At 46.6% G+C, this 19,022-nt stretch overlaps 1 protein-coding gene across 2 annotated transcripts; it reads left to right on the top strand.

Annotated features, from left to right (window-relative positions):
- Positions 1 to 1,626: 1,626 nt before the first annotated feature.
- Positions 1,627 to 13,078, top strand: C19h16orf46 (similar to human chromosome 16 open reading frame 46). Of its 2 annotated transcripts, none has more exon segments than NM_001101015.1 (3): positions 1,627 to 1,798; positions 9,430 to 9,677; positions 11,003 to 12,042. In NM_001101015.1, coding segments are annotated over 2 exon segments (1,221 nt in total). In that variant the 5' UTR covers positions 1,627 to 1,798; positions 9,430 to 9,467; the 3' UTR covers positions 12,014 to 12,042.
- Positions 13,079 to 19,022: the final 5,944 nt, after the last annotated feature.

Genomic DNA, 19,022 nt, shown 5'->3' with positions numbered 1-19,022 from the left:
GCAAAAGAAAGTCACCTTGGAGGTTGACTATGCTGGGTCTTAGTAGAACCACTAGAGGGCTCTCCACAGACAGTATCCTGTATGAAAAAGACCAAGACCAGTGCTTGAGGACACCAGATCCTGTCTCCACCGACTAGGAAATTTGATCTCCCCCCTCCCCCGCCCCCATTTCTGAGCTTTTTTGTGGCTGTTTAAAAGATTTTTGCCTACCTTCACTTGTAAAGATTATGCTTGAGTGGCCAGGTCTGGTGGCACGTGCACTCAGAGACAGAGGGAAGATGTTGACTTGGGAGCCAGACCAGGCAGCATAGTGAGACCCTACCTCTAAACAATGAGGAATGGAGACACATCTCGGTGAGTCCCTGTCTAACATGTGAACCTAGAAAACAACCAGTGTGCCTTTATTACTGCCCAGCAGGAACATGCTGTACATACACACACAGAACACCTGTATACATAAATCTAAAAACATAAAGTTTTAGAAGTATGTGTCATATCCTATGTTATGAAATACATATTACAATATGTATTTCTCCCAAACAAACATGTATGTATGTATGTATGTATGTATGTATGTATGTATGTGGGAAATAAATATTCATAGTTTAGAAGAGGACTTTGTTCCAACTTAATAATCTGTCACATACATCACATTTTTAGAGGCCGTTAATGCTATGAATCTATGCCATCGATTGATATATGCTATAGTGTATATATTATATAATGCTATAAATGTAAAAAGTAGTAATTCTTAGCTATTTTTCCAAATGCCTTTTACTCACCGTGCTTTTGAAGGCTTGTTTTCCTAATACTTTTTAAACCAGAAAGCAGAGAGGCCTTGGTACTAGACATGAAGAGTTGGGATGCTAGATTTACTACCCAATGCCCGACGTCAGGCATAGGTTACGAGCCTGGGGTGTGTTTTTCAGTGCTCAAAGGCACCAAGAGCAGCATGGTGAAGTGGGGCCCCCCTTGCGAGTATTTGTTTGCTGCTTCTGCCCCAGTAAAGTGGGCAGCATTAAAAAGAACAAAACAAATCCTTCATATCAGCAGAGGTGGAAACCCACACCCTCAATCCCCTCAATGTTTATTTAGGACACCGAGGAAGGAGGGTTGCCATGAGTTCAAGGCCACACTAGGCTACAAAACAGAGGAGACTGTGACTCAAAAACATGCAAACCGGAATGAGTCCTCCCACGAAGTTCTGCCCCTGCATTCCACCAGCACACGGGATCTCAAGAAGGAAGGGACGATTCTGCCCAAAGGAAGAAGTGGCCAAATCTACAGACACTGTTTGCCTGGCATCTGAGGCGTTCCTTCTAGAAGGCAAAAGGCTGTTCCCAACGCAACTAGGCCTCCCAACGTCGACGGTGCGAAGCCCTCGAAGAGCCTGACAGCACGTGGGCCGCAGCGCGCAGGCGCCACCGGCCAGTCGCCCGAAATCGTCGTTTAGGCAAAGGAGGGACCCAGCAACAGGCCATGGGGTAAAGCAAGCAACCGCGAACTGCGCGACGGGAATCTCCTTAGTCCCGCCCTCAGAGAGCCTCCTCCCTTGAGCTGTTTTGTTGAGGCTTTACGTCACTTCCGTCAAGACTGCCCCTAGGCTCGCCTCCGACGCGGCCGTAACCTAGGGCAACAGTCCGGCTCTAGCGGGCCGCGACTAGCCGCTCCGGACCTTCCTTGCCTCGCGGCCCCGTAGGAGCGTCTAAGTGGCTGTGGCCACTTCCTCACCCCGGGGAACACTCCCTAGACACTTCACGGGCGGCAGAGCCGCGGAAGGAAGCAACCTTCTGGGCGGGTAAGTCAGACGAAGATGGGGGTATGGCTCTGATGGGGACCCTGGATTGGGCGGGGCCTGGGGAGCGCGCGGGCTTAGGGGAGGAGTCGTTTGGTGGGCGTGGCCTTGGGGGCGTGGTCGAGGTTTCAATGGGAAGAACTTGGTGCAGCCTTGTGGGACCTTCTGAAGGATGGGCTGACTCTCAGCTTGTAGCTTTGTAGGAGCCTCTGGGAGTGAGGAGAGGAGCCAGAGGCTGTTATGTGGCATGAAGGAGTGTGAGGGGCTACTAGTAGAAGGAAGGAACCAGACGGGAAGGTCTGGGTGCCAGGGTTCTGTCTGCTGTGAGCCTTGGGAGCCCTCGAAGTCCCTTTCAGGATTCAGCACTTAGTGAATTCAGAGAGCCGAAAAAGGGCAAAATGCGACCCTGTTAAAACCAAAAATCTAGACCCTAAGCAAAAATGAAAGAGAGCAAGAGTTAGAAGCTGTCTGAGTAGAAATGGCACACACCCTACCCATCAGAAGAATTCCTTATAGTTTTTTTTTTTTTTTTTTTTTTTTTTGGTTCTTTTTTTCGGAGCTGGGGACCGAACCCAGGGCCTTGCGCTTCCTAGGCAAGCGCTCTACCACTGAGCCAAATCCCCAACCCCGATCCATCAGAAGAATTCAAAAGAGTGCTTCATAATGGCTGCTATGTGTGCGTGTAGGCATGTAAGTATATGCCACCGCTAATTAGTATAGGGAGATGTTCTTGTTTTCTTTTTGTCTACTTGAGACAGAGTCTTGCTTTGTAGCCCAGGCTAGCTTGGTAGACTTGGAACTGGGTATACTCCTGCCAACCTCCTGAGCTGTGCCGCCAGCATCTGGATTCTGAATCCTGGGAGCAGCTACAGCAGTCTCTTAAAGCCATCGCTTTTAGTAAGATGAGGTGTAGAACAGTAAGGTGCTGTGGCATGGTAGATAGGAGGCTTCAGGAACCAGTGTCCCTGGGATACAAGTAGCATATGCTTTTGCCTACACTATCCTGGGCTTTGGCTTCTTGCCAGGCAACCTGCTTTCAGTACTTGCTGATAGATTAGGAACGTGTCTGTCAGACGCAGGAATCTTGTATTCTGACTGCACTGACAAAAGCAAACGTGTGCACTACCTCTTTGTGCTTGTGGCAGGCATCATCAATCAACAACAGAATGTTTCTTGCAGTGGTTGTGTATCAAGCTTCTCAGCACATTTAGGTAGCCTCTGCTTGTATGGAGTTGATCATCGGAATAGGAATAAACGCTTTTCCCCCCACTCTAGACAGGGCTTAGTACCCCAGGCTAACCTTGAATTTGTTAGGTAGTCTCGGATGACATTAAATTTCCAATCCTGCCCACACCTTCCTTGTGCCTGGTTGCTGGGGCTGGAACCCAGTGCTCTATCACACATCTATCACCCTATTTTTCATTCTTTAATTGTGTGTGTGTGTGTGTGTGTGTGTGTGTGTGTGTGTGAGAGAGAGAGAGAGAGAGAGAGAGAGAGAGAGAGAGTGCTTGTTGTCTGCATGTAAGTCTGTACACCATGTTGGTGCCTAGTTCTCTCAGAGGCTGAACTAGAGTTACACATGGAGATGAGCTGCCATGTGGTGCTTGGATCCAGGTCCTCAGGAAGAGAAACGTTTTCTCTTTTCTATGCAGTCCTGGCTATCCTGGAGTTCACCATATAGACCAGGCTGGCCTCAAACCCACAGAAATCCACCTGCCTTTGCTTCTGCCTCCCTCATGCTGGGATGAAAGGTGTTTGCCATCATGTCCAGCAAATCAAAGTAGTCTTAAAGCAGAAAAGGAAAACTATGGGATCTCAGAGTCAAATTCTGAATTATCTAAGCCAATCAGCTGATAGTTCTACATCAAAATGTTTCAAAGATCTGCTATGTCTGGAATCTACTGCAGGGGCACAGGATCTCTGTGCCCTATACACATTTGACCATGTGTTCATACCCTCTTCAAGGTAAAACAGAAAAGCTAGCCTACTACATACAGTCAACGTTCTGGCATATGACATGGTTCTGCCTTTGAACATCTTCATGTTATACACGATGAGATTGAATAAGGTGTAGCCATTTGCAGAGCGGCGGAAGGATATTCTTTTGTGCTGGTGTGAGCTGAGGGTGTTGTGTTACAGTCCAGTCCCAAGGGAAGGGTCATGTACTTAGTTAGATGACGTAATGTGGCTGGCCACGGTTCCTTACTTCACAGTTTCCAAGCCCAGCTTTGGGACACACTTCTTCCGTGGAGAGTCTGCAGGCTACATGGTAACCTTTTTTTTTTCTTTTTTTCTTTTTTCGGAGCTGGGGACCGAACCCAGGGCCTTGCGATTGCTAGGCAAGTGCTCTACCACTGAGCTAAATCCCCAACCTACATGGTAACTTTTAATTATTTTTTTTTGCTTTCTTAAAATTTTTAAGTGTGTGTGTGTATGTGTGTGTGTGTGTGTGTGTGTGTGTGTGTGTGTGTGTGTGTGTTGTTTGTTGAAATAGGGTCTCTCACTGAGGCTCACCAATTGGATCAGCCAGCCCCAGGGGTCTACCTATCTCTGCCTCACTGGTATAAGAAATACAAACACATGACATCATACCTAACATTTTGGCTGGTAGTTCAGGACTGAACTCAGGTCTCATGCTTGTGAGACAAACACTGTATTGACTTGAGCCATGTGTCCAGTCCTGATTAGGTTGTTTTCCTAGTAAAAACCTGTAGCTGTGTGTATATTACCCATCCCTGAAGTCACAGCACTTCAGAAGCAAAAGCCAGAGGATCACGAATTTGAGGCTAAGAAGTTCCAGGAGATCCTGGTCTCTATAGCAAGACTGTCTTACAAAAACAAAATCAAACCAAACCAGTGAGGGTTGTGCTGTTTACGTCAGATGGATGCAGCCAATCAAGGCTTAGTATTCCACGATTGACCACACCTCTGTGCGGGCAATATCAGTTGTATGCACGTCTAGTTTACTCAGTATTTTCCATCACTGAACTAAAACCCTTCTCCTTTTGTGTATGGGTGTACGTATGTTCAGATGTACATGTGTGCGTAGAGCCAGGGGTTGACATTGGGCATCTTCCTCAAGCTCTCTCTACCTTATTTATTTATTTATTTATTTATTTATTTATTTATTTATTTATGAGTACACTGTTGCCATCTTCAGACACACCAGAAGAGGACACCAGATCCCTGTTCCAGATAACCATCTGCATGTGGTTGCTGGGATTTGAACTCAGGACCTTTGTTAGAGCAGTCAGTGCTCTTAACCACTGAGCCATCGCTCCAGCCCAACCTTCTTTTTTATATCTATATAAATTTAGGATTTATTTATTTTAATTTCATGTATACAAGTGTTTTGCTTAAATGTATGTATGTATACCATGGGCATACTAGGTGTTCATGGAAGCCAGAGAAGGGCATCAGATTCCCTGCAAGTGGAATTGTTGGCTGTTGTTAAATTGCCATGTGGGTACCAGGAACCGAACATGGATCTTTTGCAAGAGTAGCAAATAGTCTTAACTACTGAGCCATTTCTCCAGCCCTCGGCCACCTTATTTTTTGAGACATGTTTCTCACTGAACCCAGACTTCTCTGATTTTAGCCAGACTGGCCAGCCAGCAAGCCCAGGAACCTCCCTGTCTCTGCCTCCTAGGGTCAGAATTAAAGGTATTCCCCGCAGCAGTTGACTTTTTATTGGGTGCTGGGGATCTGAACTCTGTTTTCCTTGCTTGTGTGGCAAGCACTGTACGACGGAGCTGTCTTTTCAAGCCCACCCTAGATGTAACGCTTGGCCTTGTTAGCCAGGCAGCCTAACCTGAAAACACTAAGCTTCAGGCCCCCTGAGAGACTGTCTCAAGGGAACAAGGCAGGTGAGTAAGAGAGCAAGACAGCTGATGTGCACACCATGTGCACACCTTTACACGAGTCGACAGACACATACAGTTTAATTCTGAAGCTCAAGGCTTCAGTGATCACAGCACTCAGCAGATAGAAGCAGGAGGATCAGAAATTCAGGCATTCACTATGTATTGAGTTCAGGGCTAGTTTGTGCTACATGAGACCCTGTATAAAGATGTGAGTTAAAAGGTGGAAAAATACAGACTGGAAAGCTAACTAAGGAGTTAAGAGCACTGGCTGCTCTTGCAGAGGGCCCAGGTTCATACCCAGCACCCATATGGTAGCCAATGACTAACTCTAGTTCAGGGGATCCAGTGCTCTTCTCTGGTGTCCTAGCACACAGGACATGCCTGTGGTACACATACATGCTAGCAAGACATCATATACACAGGAACATTTAAAAAGGCAAGGAGGGTAACAATACAGACCTCCTGCATTCTAACAGAATAGTAAATCTGCATATAATTTATGAGAGGTCACAAGCTAGCCATTGAAATACTTGGCTTAATCCCAGTACTTAAGAAACACAGGTAGAAGGATTGCCCCAAGTTTAAGGCTGACTCTGTCTCAAAAACATACTAGAGCGGCTGGAGAGGTGGCTCATTGGTTAAGAGCACTTATTTGGCAGAGAACCCTGGTTTGATTCCCAGCACCTACATAGTGGCTCTCAATTGTCTGTAAGTCCAGTGCTCTCTTCTGGTCTCTGAAGCACAAGGCACACATGGAAAGTACATATGTACATGTAGGCAAAACACTCATACACATAACACAAATAAACCTAATAAATTTTGTTTTATTTAAAAATGTTTGCCTGTATGTGAACCACATATATGCAGTATTGCAGAAGCCAAGAGAGAAATCAGATTCTCTGGAACTGGTGTCACAGACAGTTGTGAATTGCTGTGTAGTTGCTGGTAACTGTACCTGGGTCCTCTACAAGAGCAGCAAATGTTCTCAACTGCTGAAGAACCTTGCTAGCCCCCCAAATAATAAGCAAACAAACAAACAAACAAATTTTAAAAAGAAAGGCCAAAACAAAACAAAAAGATGAAACCACACATGTCTGGTTTTGATGATTTTATTTTTGTTTTTGGCAGTGGAGGCAGGGGGAGGATGATAAAGGAAGATTGAGATAGGCCTTGAATTTCTGCTTCAGCCTCCCGCAATGGGATGACAGCCATGCGCTATCATACTCAGCTCTAGTTGCCGCTTACATTTTGTTAACTGTTAATATGTATTAGATGAAAAGAATGGTAGCCAAAGTTGAAGGTATATTTATAGTAGGAAAACTTAAAATTGAAGCCATGAACTGACTGACTCATTCATTTCTAATTTCGAGGCTAGAAAGAAGAGCACCAACTGCTCTTTCGGAGGACCCGAGTTTGGTTCCTTGTATTATCCCAATCAGGTACCTCACAACTGCCACCTGGAACTTAAGTTCCTGGAGCACTAGTGCCTCTGGCCTTTGTGGGCACAGCACATGCAAATTACCGCACCCCCAATACTCAAAATAATAAAAAATGTATTAGTATAGTTAGGCATTTCTATGCTAGCATGCACACGTCCCATGATGATGCCCCGGCTTGTGTATGGCAGGCACAAGACAGCTTTCTGGAGTTGGTTTTCTCCGTCCACCGCCTGTGTTTTCTGTTGTGCTGTGTGTTCTAGGCTGACTAGCAAGCTTCTACTGTCAGTGCCTTCTATTTCACTGGGAGTCTGTGAGGAGTTACAGGTCCAGCTCAGTAGATTTTTTTTTTTTTTTTAATTAAATCCTGTGGCTTCTGGGGATTGCGCTTGGGTCATCAGGTTTGTACTTTGAGAGCTTTTACCAGCCAGGTCACCTCACTGGCCCTGACTTTTTTTAATTAGGAAAAGGGCAGCCACATTCTCTTGCTAGGGGAGCATTAGTTTCTGCCTCAGGGACCTCAGTGTTCTCAAGTGGCGGCGTATAATGAATTGCTATGTAGTGATCTGACCAAGTTTTGACTCGTTCCTTTGACGTCAAAGGGGTCAATGCAGGCCATGGGGAAAGTACATATAAAAAATGTTGTTTATAAACCAATACTGAGTTTCCTTTGCTGCAGTGTAATCGGATGCAGCTGGATCATCTTCTTAGACGTGAGGTCCAGTTTCTATAGCAGCATGGGGTTCACCCCAAACCGCACCCTTCATCCTTTGCTGACCTCACTATCAATCTGCATAGACACCTCAGATTCTTCTCATGACACACACAGCCGGAAAGGGCTACTCTGGAAGAGAGAACACGGGGCTTTGGTTGGATGGTAGACTGTGGAGACTTGGGATTCGATCACTTTTATCCTGCTAGGCCACTTTGTGATGCAGGTACCAGCATTTTCAGGTTCCCTAGGCTTAGCCTGTGCACTTCCCCTTGAAAAGCTTTGCTCTGTGTGCAGGGCTAAAAGTTGTTGCTGGTGTGCAGAAACCAGTGTTGCCTCTGTATTGGGAAGAAAGGTCATCGACATGACTCAGCCCATAAAGGCACCTGTCACCCTCATAACCACCTATGTAAAGGTGGAACATATATATTTACTTCCAAACAATACATGCGAATATATCAATGCTTAGCTATAAGTGGTGGCACACTTCCAAAATTCCAGCCACTTGGTGGCTAAGACAGGAAGTTGGCTCTAGTCTGGCAGTGCAGGGAGACCCATGTTACATCCACCAGTGGTCAGTCCCACTGTAAGCCCTTCCCAGTCCTCGCACTCACTGTCCAGACTGTGGCAGAGGCGTGAGGATCAGTTTCTAAGTGTAGAACTCCGAGCAGAGTTATCAGGTTCTGTGACAATCTTGTTTTACGTCATTGTGTGTTACCACGATGCTTTCCAAGTATTTCCATTTCATCCTGCACAGGGCTGGGGGTCGATCTCTCCGCCAACACTCGCTGCTTTGCTTTGTTTGGGGGAAGTAGAGCTTATCCTGGGGAACAGAGTAGGGCCAGCATACGGAAGGGTAGGAAGAAGAGTAACCAGCTTCCTTGGAAACTTGGGACCCCCAGCCAACTCTGAGGATTCTGGGAACATGTGAAGCCTGATTCTGTAAGCTGTGTGGACCCACTATTCTCCTGATAGTGCCATCTGTAGACCGACATCCCTTGTGAACTCTGGAACGGTAGCCAGGGAGAGAGCTAACACTAGTGTCTTCCTGTTCTCTGTTCCTTTGGCTTCTATTAAGTTCAGTTGTCTTGGGCTGGTAGATGACTCAGCAGGTAAATGTACTTTCCTCACAAGCCTAATGACCGGAGTTCAATCCCGAGTGTGTGTGTGTGTGTGTGTGTGTGTGTGTGTGTGTGTGTGTGTGTGTGTGTGTAGGTGGGACTGGGGGTGGGGAATTAAAGGACAGAACTACAGAACTGTTGTGCTTTGACTTCTATTAAAGTGTCGTGGCATGTCCCTCCTCTCCCCTTCACCATCATACACATGTTTAAAAAAATCCCTTAGTTTTTAACAAAAATTACCATATTTTTTGTCAGCAGTTAGGAATGGATAGTTTTGGGGTTGGGGATTTAGCTCAGCGGTAGAGCACTTGCCTAGCAAGCACAAGGCCCTGAGTTCAGTCCCCAGCTCCGGGAAAAAAAAAAAAAAAAAAAAAAAAAAAAGGAATGGATAGTTTTGAAATGTTTATTCTCAGTCTTTCTTGAGTATATTAAAATATTTCACTTGAGCTTCTGATTTGTTTTAAAAAATCGTATTAAAACCAAGCTTAATTGAACTTTGTAGGAAGAAGATGTTAAAAACCATAAGCAATCACCTCAGAAATGGATCTCTGTGAGGAAAGTGAGACTTTTTTAGAAAATAAGGAAAACAAGAAAATTGAAGATGCAGAAGAGACGGCGCTGACTTTCCATTGTCCAGACGAGAGGAGTGAAAGGAATCATGTCTGCTGCCTCCTTGGTGTCAGCGAGCTCACACTAGAGGAGGATGGGAGGGCCAGCGAGTTCACCATCAGCACTGGGTGGGAGGAAGCTGTGAGTGCCTTCTTGGGTCTTTCTCACCTCAGTGTCTACTGCAGGGCCTCTCCCAAGTAGTTTATGTTACCGCAAACGTCGTGGTGAATGTAGGAGCCCTGGGAGGTGAAACAGTGACACAGTGACTCACAGGCACCCATACATGTTCTGTCAACAGCTCCGTAGCCATCTGGGGCCTCATGCTGGGAAAGAGGCTGCTGAGGCACCCAGAGGTGAACGGTGGCGCCCAGACATCACTGACTAGTAATGGGCACAGAGGGCTGGAAAAGCTCCCGAGACACAGGCTCCCTCCAACTTTTAAAACTATAAGGCAGGTGCCTTGCTAGCACAATTTCCTAAGGAGTGTGGGGCGTCTGACTTAGTTGGCTGAACGGTGGGCCAGCAGTTGGCTCAGCGTGCAGAGGTCCTACAGGGCAAGTCGTGGGGCCCTGGAGCCCACATGCAGGAGGAAGGAGAGAACTGACTCCACAGAATTGTCTCCTGCCTTCACACTCACACCACAGCATGCTCACCCACACATGGATCCCACTGCCTGTGAGAGCGCACGGACACTAAACGGTTAGGGTAATAAGGAAACAGTCAAATCGAAGGTTAAATGTGGGGTTTCCAGGTTGTTCAACACAAAGCACAGGCTACCCTACTTAAATCTCAGATGTGTGATCCCTATACAGTCCTGTGGTTTTTGTTGTTGTTATTTTTTAATGTAGGCAGCCTCACTAGGAGGCTTCAGAGGTAGAGGACATAGCTATACCTGGGGCACTCAGGGGTTCTGGGTTCCCAGGACTGCTCTGCTCCTTGTTGCCCCTCTGTCCTTTCTGAATAGCCTGCCCTGTGCTCGGGAAACTGACTCAGCACAAGAAGCCGTTGGATGGAAATGGACAGTTTAGGCCCATGTTGCTGAACTGGATTGTGCCGGAAGGGAGCAGTAGTCAGTACTCCAGTGGCTTGGTACCGGTGCCCTGCGGAGGGCTTTAGTCAACAGCAGCTCCTGTTGAACCCGAGATTAGCATGAGATTAGCATACGCTGCTATAGTACAGTTGCCTGTGTGAGGCTAAAATAGCAAAGGTTCAGGGTTTTGATTTTAGGAGGTTTAGGGTTTCAGATTCAGAGGCAGGAGTTTATGGCCAGCTAGGCTCCATGTTAAGATTGTGTGTGCGTGTGTGTGTGTGTGTGTGTGTGTGTGTGTGTGTGTGTGTGTGTTTAAGATACGTCAATTTTAAGAAAAAAAAATGTGGCTCAAGTAAAGCTGCCAGGAGTGTGGCCAAGATGGGGAAGCAGGACCTGGCACAGCTGGCTTGAGGGTGACATGCTACTGTCTCTGCAGGTCCATGGCTGGGGAAGGACCTCACCAACTGCCTGCATCTGGTCAAAGAAGAAAGTGAGAAGGGGGCGGGTAGGAGAAGGCACCAGTGGTGGCAGCAACTGCTTGTTCTGTATGAGTCTTTCGCAAGGGAGTCTGGAGCCCCGGCCCCTCTCGGCGGCTGGGAAACTGGAGGAGGCTGCTGTGGCTGAGGTGAGCTCCCAGAAGAATTGGGGCTCTGAGAAGAACTGGAACAGTCCCTCCCAGGGCCCTGCTTCCAGAGAGCCTAACAAACTCTGCTTTCCCACATACTTGCATGGAGAAAAAAAAAGCCTGCAAATGAAGGAGTTTATCTGGTGCATGGAGGAGTGGGGCATCCCTGAGGCAGTTAGCAGCAAGGCCTGCAGGAACCCCAGCAGCAGCACCGACCAAGGGCTCTCCATCTCTGACGCCGTTGCAACCAAGGCCCTCGTGGTTCTACCCCCGCTGAAAAGCTCTTCTCACAACTTGGACAGCCTGAGTAAGAAAAGCAGGAATATTTTCTGGCAGCCGGAAGAAAAGGTGCTGGGGGTGGAAAAGGACGAGTGCATGGCTTGTCCGGATGAACTGAAAGGAGTGGACGGGAAAGGCGAAAAGGCACACTTCGAGCTGGCCAGCCGCCTGAAGGTCACCAACATACTGCCTTTCCCACCCACTGTGACCCGGACCCACCTGTTGTCAGCCGAGTCCCAAAGGTGCTGCCTGCACTGGTCCCTCCTGCCCCAGAAAAGCTCTGTGTTCCCACCCAACCCCACCAACATCCACTATCTTGCCACCCTGCAGGTTTTGGGGCAACAAGGAGGGCAAAACTGCAGAACTAGGCTTAAAGCCAAGGAAGCAAAACCTCCCAGGACCACTCCTAAGCATATTGTCACAGAGGCCAAGCAGGAAAGCAGGCCTCATGTGCTAGAGAGCAAAGTCTTCCCCAAACCTCTCTTGCCATCCCTTACAGTCAGCAGGGTTGTCATCCCTGTCTCCACCCACAGAGTCCTCTGATTTGCCACAATATAATTCCCTGGGACTAAGTGCTGCCTGAAACTCATTTGTCCCCTCCTGTCCCACCCTTTCCTTCCATTTCCACCCCTCAGTCGGCCCCTCCCCTCCTCTCCCCTATGTCCCCTCCCTTCTTTCCCTTCCCTCCTCTCCCTTTCCTCCTTTCCTTCCCCTCCTCTCTTCTCCCTTCCCTCTTCTCCCCTCCCCTTCTCCTCCCCTTTCTTCCCCATCTTCTCCACTCCTCACCCATTCTTTTTCTTTTCCTTTTAAAAATGAGCTTGGACTCATTCATTGAGCTAGGCAGGTATGCTGACACAGCTATAATTCTAGCATTTGGAAGACCGGGGCACGAGGACGCCAAATTCAAGGCCAGTCTGGACTATACAACAAGACACTGTATGCATGTCACCTGCTTCTGCTGCTAAGCCATTTATAAAATCTAAGTTGGGTCAGCCTGTGTCTGCCTTCTTGGGCAGTGGCTCCCATGGTGGAAGGTGGAGCATCAGAAAGGCACCCGGCTGCTCTCACCCTAGCCCCAGAGCTTCCCAATAGGGCTTCTGGCCACAGTAGAGCCCAGATTAGTGCATGGTCTGCTTAGAGAGGCACTGGCTTGCCCTTTGAACAAGGCAGCTCTTGTTGCCTTCTTTCCCTCAGTGATGATGTTAGATACTTGATACATGGAAAGTCTCAGCTGTATCCAAGTGGATATACCAATGTCCAAGGTGCCATCTCTCTGTCTTACATCCAGAGACATGTTGTCCATGCCTCTCCTGCCTAGGGTGTCACATCCTCATATTGCAGCCTCAGGCACCTCTGTGTCTAGAAGACTTAGTCACAGATTATAAAGCTGAGAGGAGGTTAGGAATTGGTTGGTCTGGAGAGACCCTCCCTGATTACTCTGACCTGACCTCCCTTCTCCAGCCTTCCCTTGCCTCTGGGAAGCCTCGGCCTGTAGACACAGAGGGAATGCTGCTGTTAGCTTTATCCGTTTTCCCTCTTCTCTAAGCGTGTTTTCACCAGTCTGTAGCTCCATGCATTGTATATTAGATATAAAATATGATATCTTAATACCAAGTGCTGTCGCTGTGTGGACAGGTGCTCCAACCATTTTGTGGTAATCAGTAACCATTAAACTGCTTTGTAATGACATAGTTTGAACTGCTTAGAGTAGGCTGTACTTGAACTCAGATTTTCCATCTACTCAGTGATGACAGAATATGACTGTATATTCCTGCTTTACAGAATTCGTCTCTAACATCTTGTCTTAGCCTCAGTTTTTCTGTTTCTTTTCTCTTCACTGTTTCTGGTGTCTTAGTTTCATCTAACTCCTACTGCCTTGAGATGGCTTTGAACTGATCCTCCTGCCTCAGCCTCCCAAGTGCTTAGATTATAGGCATGTGACAATGTCTAGCATTCTGGAAAACGAAAACCAAAATGATAGCCAGTATTGATTGTAGAAGCTTGCAGTCCCAACACAGAAAACCAAAACAAAGCCAACGTGTGAAGGAAAAGGGGCGGAAGGCACAGCACAGGGTCAGAAGCTAATGTGCTGGCCGGAGGTAGCTCGGGAAGAACTTGTCCTCTTGTCCGCTCTTCCTTTTCCAAATAAGCCGCCTGGATTCCATACCAAGGACAAATTGGGTATCTCACTGTTTGTGGACAGTGAGGTAGGCCCTAACAGGCCCTGAGCCTGCCTACCTGAGCCAGGGCTCTCTCTAACTCCCTGACTAAGCAGCAGCAGAAGCACAGATAAGCTCTAAAGCAAAGCAGGCAAGAAACACAGACTAGCAGAGCACTCACCAGTCATGGGTGCCCAGGACTTCCTCGCTTAGCCCAGGGAAGGCCCTTCCCCTTGAGTTTTTAAGGCAGATTGGAAAGACTAAGTCACAATAGAAGCATGCCTTAAAGTTTGGTTTGGTTTATGTATATGAATGTTCTACCTACATGTATATCTCCATATCCTCTGTGTGTGTGTGTGTGTGTGTGTGTGTGTGTGTGTGTGTGTGTGTGTGTCTTTGTGTGTTGCCCACACAAGTCAGAAAAGGGCCTCTGACTCATTGGAACCTGAGTTAGAGATGGTTGTAAGCCCTTGTGTGGGTTCTAGAGATCCTTGTGTGGATCCTTTGGAAGAGCAGCCGGTGCTCTTAACTACTGTGCCACACAATACAAAATTTTAAGTTACCATGCAAAGTAGTGGGTTTCATTATGACATTCATACATGAGATAGCTTCTGAAAGAAAGTCTTGGAGGACTGGTGAGATGGCTCAGCAGGTAAAGGCCCCTGTCACCAAGCATGAGAACCTGAGTTCAATCCCCAGCCCCAATATGAATGATAGGTAAGTTTAAAGAATGTTCACACGCACATATAAAATAATCAAATATTTCTCAAAATTAGAAAAAGTGTTCTATTCAGATAAGAGTTAAGTTCTGAGGGACAAAATTAGGATACGTTATGAATGAACTATTGTTATAAAAATCCATTCCTGGGGCTTCAGGATGGCTTGGCATGTAAGGACGTGTACAAACCCAATGACCTGAAATCAGTCTCTGGATCCCATGGTCAGAACAGAGAGTTGTCTTCTGACCTAAATCCGTGGGCCACAGCCCCTGACAGTTATTTTGCATTCTAACTTTTAAGGATTAAGTGGCAAGAGAGAGACACCTCAGTGGGTTAGAGAATTTGCCATGCAGGTGTGAGGATCTAAGTTTGAATCTCCAGCACCCACATTAAAAACAAACTCGGGGGTTGGGGATTTAGCTCAGCGGTAGAGCGCTTGCCTAGCGAGCGCAAGGCCCTGGGTTTGGTCCCCAGCTCCGAAAAAAAAAAAAAAAAAAAGAAAGAAAAAAGAAGAAAAAAAAAATAAAAACAAACTCAGTGTGGGCGTAGGTAATGTCAGTGCTCTTCCAGGGAGACTGAAGCAAAGACAGGAAAGGCCCTGGAAGCTACTGGTCCACCAGCCTGTGTACACCATGGAAAAGCAATGCAGAAGACCCTGTCTCAGTGGGGAAGGTGAGGGTCAGCATGCAAGGTGGCCCTCCGACCTCCACACACATGGACCTACACTCTGAAAGTTCTATAGGTCTTGGTGGGAACATATGACGTACAGTGCTCTTCCTCTGAGTCCCTTAAAATAACTTGGGAGGAGGCCCAATCTGAAAAAAGGGCTCATATTTTCTGAGACTTGTTGGGGATACAGGAGTTGGGGTCTGGTAGTACAAGCAAAGCCTTGACTTTAACCCAGGAGCTCCACTATAAGCCCATACAAGTTTATTACATTTGTGTGCACATGTGCACGTGTGTGTGTGTGTGTGTGTACACATGTGAATGTGACATGACATGAATGTGACACATGTTTGACAGTCAGAGAACTGCCTACTGGAGTCAGTTCTCCAAGTGGGTCCTAGGAATTGGATTTGGGTCATGAGGCTTGGCAGCAAGTCCCTTTACCCACAGAACTGTCCTGCCAGTTCCTCCTCCCTTGTTTCTGTGAAGTGAGAACTCAGAATGTAATCCAGGCTGGCCCTGACAGGCGATCCTCAGGATTTGGGGGAATATAGGAAGGCATCCCTGTGGGCATCTCTTGTGTTTGTTGTTTGTTTGCTTGTTTGTTTGTTTGTCTTTTTGACCAGATGATATCCTGAGGATGCCTCTGTGGACATATGAACTTTTCGCACTGTCACTTCCCTGCTCAGGATTATTTAAGTGCCCGATACAGCGCCTGCAATCTTTCTAAAAAAAAAAAAAAAATATATATATATATATATATATCTTCACACAATAATTTTGACCATTTTTCCTCCCCATATCATTAGCTTACCTCATAAATGGAACTGCAGATGCTGCCGTTCTGCTCCTCAGAGATGCTTTATTCTAGTAACCATTAGCGTGTTAATTTTTAGAGGTTTGGTTTTTCCCTCGTACTGAAGTTTTCATATAATTGTCTGCACTTATGACTATTTTTAGCACTTCTAGAACTGCTGACCAAAAGCATGGGGGTATTTTAATGCACTTGGTTCTCTTAATAAAGCCTTCCCCCTTTTCCTGTAGTTTTGTTTTTTGGGTCAAGGTCTCACTATATATCACTGGCTGTCTTGGAGCTCACTCTGGCCTCAAAGTCAGAGATCCTCCTGCCTCTGCCTCCTGAGTGCTGGGATTAAAAGCGTTCGTCATCATGGCTTACACACATTTCTTGAAGCTGATACGTTGGGAAGAAGTATGTTTTATCATACAATATATTTAGGTCATGTTTCTTCCCCTCCCCACTCGTCCCAGATCCCTTCCCCTCCCTGCAACCCAACTTCATGTTCTTCCTCTCTCACTTTCCAAAACAAAACCCACAAAATGAAAATCAAACAAGAAAAAGGCCCAAAAGACACACACAAAAATCGCCAAACCAAAAGGAAAGTTCCCCAAGAATCAGCCCTGAAGTTTGTTTTGTGTTGGCTAATTACTACTGGGCCTGGGGCTGGCCGTGGAGTGGGGTCACCTATCCAGTGACACTCCATTGGAGGAAACATTTTTCTAATGTCAGTGAATACCAGTTGCAAATAGCTTTTTGGTTAAAGGCTGGGTATCCATGTCTACTTCCTACTCTCAGTGCTGGACCCCTATCTGGCTTCAACCTGTGTGGGCCATGTGCATGCTGCCACTGTCTCTGTAAATTCCTATGTGCATCAGTCCCTCCTGTTGTGTCTAGGAGACACGTTCTTTGAAGTCATCCGTTACCTCTGGCTTTTACAGTCTTTCTGACCCCACTTCTGCATAGATCCCAGAGCCTTGAGTCGGGAGAGCTTTGATGATGACACAGTGCTTCCCGAACACCAACGAGGCCTTAGGTTCAATCTCCAGGACGACATAAAACTGGGTGTGGTGACACGTGCTTGTGATATATATCAAGGCCTTTTGAGTGGCCCCAAACCATGTGGAAACCCCATCTGGTCCTGCCAGAATCCCACGCATCAATTTCAATGGAAATGTTTATATCAAAAGCAAAGGAATGAAGAATGACCGGTGGTGTCACTTTCTGTGCTAGGTTTGCAGAGCACTGGAGACAAGACCAAGTGAGGCCATGACCGCTAGGTAGTTCAAGGCACAGCACTTTCAATATAACATGTTCCACACAAGACATATGGCTTCCTGTTGGTGTTAGTGGCTGGGAAGCCAATGGAAACTCAAATTCCTGTCACCTTTTGCCTTTCCCTCAGCTTATCACAGGACTGGTAGGTGGCTTAAACTAATCTCCACAAAACCGGAGCAAGGTCTGGGGTGTCTTCATCTACAGAGATACAAGCTAAACCGAGCTAGAGAGAGGATACTGTTAAAGTGGCCAAGTGCCTGAGACTAGCTAGGCCTGGGGCTTAGGGGAAAATGTAACCTCCTATCCTGCTGAGGGAATATAGCAAGAAAACGACTCTTGGTGACACTGCTCCAGCCAGAGATGAGTCCCCTCTGGAGAGGCTGCTTCTTGTAATACATGCAGAAGTCTGTGCGTGTCAGTGTCTACAAGACACAAAAATACACCTTTCTATAAAAAAGCTGCAAATGGGAAAAAAAAGGATTGAAACTAGTGTAGTTTACTAGCAGTACCAGACTTCCAAGCAGCGAGACAAAAATAATTTCCGAGAACAGAAATAAAGCAGAGTAAACAATTCCTAAAGTAGTTTGCCGAGGTTGGCATCATACAGAAATGTCAATTTTAGAAGTTTCTGAGAACGAGAATTCACTAGATTTGATTTATGTTCCTGAGTGTTTTGTCTGCGTGTTTGTGTACCACGTACATGGAGGCCAGAAGAAGATATCAAATAAGTCCTCTGGAACTGGGGTCAGAAGTGGTTGTGAGCTGCAAGGTGGATGCTGAGAACCGAACCAGGACCTCTGCAAGGGCAGCCAGTGCTCTAAACCTGTGAGCGTTGTGCCCAGCTCCGCTGAAGAGAATTTGAATGGTTATCTATGACAAGTCGATTTGGATGCACCGACTTCTGGCAAGGATTTCTCTTTGGTTTTTTGTTTTTGTTTTGCATTGGCTCTAAATTTTCTGAAGTTGCATTAGCACAGGAAAAGAAAGACAAAGTAAGAGAGATCTGTTTCAGATTCCAACCCAACCAGCATATTTAAAAGGCAGTCAAGTATTCACATCTCACTTGGGGCCCAAACAGCCACGGGGTCACCAGACAGCCCAGCTCAAATAGCTGCATGAGGGGCAGCAGCAAGGCGATGCTATGCTCAGAACAAGGTTTCATTTATGTGTGGCAGGCTTTACGGTTCACCATTCTAGAGCCAACAGGTCTCTGCCCATGTTGAGCACAGAACTTTGATGTTGAGCGAAGAACTCTGAGGGAGATGACAAGTCACCATAGAACTATTTTCAACCTTGCTTTCATTTTAGACATACTCTCTGGACTATGACTCTTTTTCACAAAATTGTTTATCTCGTTGCTGTTGTCCATTTGGTAGCCGTCTGTCTTGTACTTGCTTCAAGGAACTGAAGGTTAATAGAGACCTCTGAGAGCCAATATGCTTACTGTAGGCTGGCCTCTGAAATCCATCCATTTAGAGCAGTCACAAACGGCTTTATTTTGTTACTTAGTAAGATAATATAAAATGTAGTCTTTTAAAAGAACAAGGAGCCTTGTTGATGCAGTTCAAGCAGACAGTGTTCTTTGTTCACTCACCCTGTTTGGCCCTTCTTCCTCCCCAAAACTCCCCTTTCAGTGTAGTCCATGTTATTAACTGCTTGAGAACCCAGAGCCTGAGACCCCTCTCCATTTGTCCCATAGTCCGTATGTCCTAATGTGTGAACTAAGGCACCAGTGTGTCTGCTGACAGAGACAGCCCTGGCAACAGAAAGGGCCCTTTGAGCACCACACAGACAACCAAGGCTCTCTATGGTCCTAAGAATATCGTACTAGGCAGCGTTTGGCTGAAGAAACTAGATGAAAATTCCTGTCTTTTAACAATGGGAGACACATCTGGATGTGGGGTCTATGTGGCGTCTATGTTGTCCTCTCCCAC

This window comes from Rattus norvegicus, chromosome 19 (assembly GCF_021556685.1).
Source record: "Rattus norvegicus strain SHRSP/BbbUtx chromosome 19, alternate assembly SHRSP_T2T, whole genome shotgun sequence".
Lineage (NCBI taxonomy): Eukaryota > Metazoa > Chordata > Mammalia > Rodentia > Muridae > Rattus > Rattus norvegicus.
The sequence above is the reverse complement of the archived record's forward strand: the minus strand, read 5'-3'. Positions and strand labels throughout refer to the sequence as shown.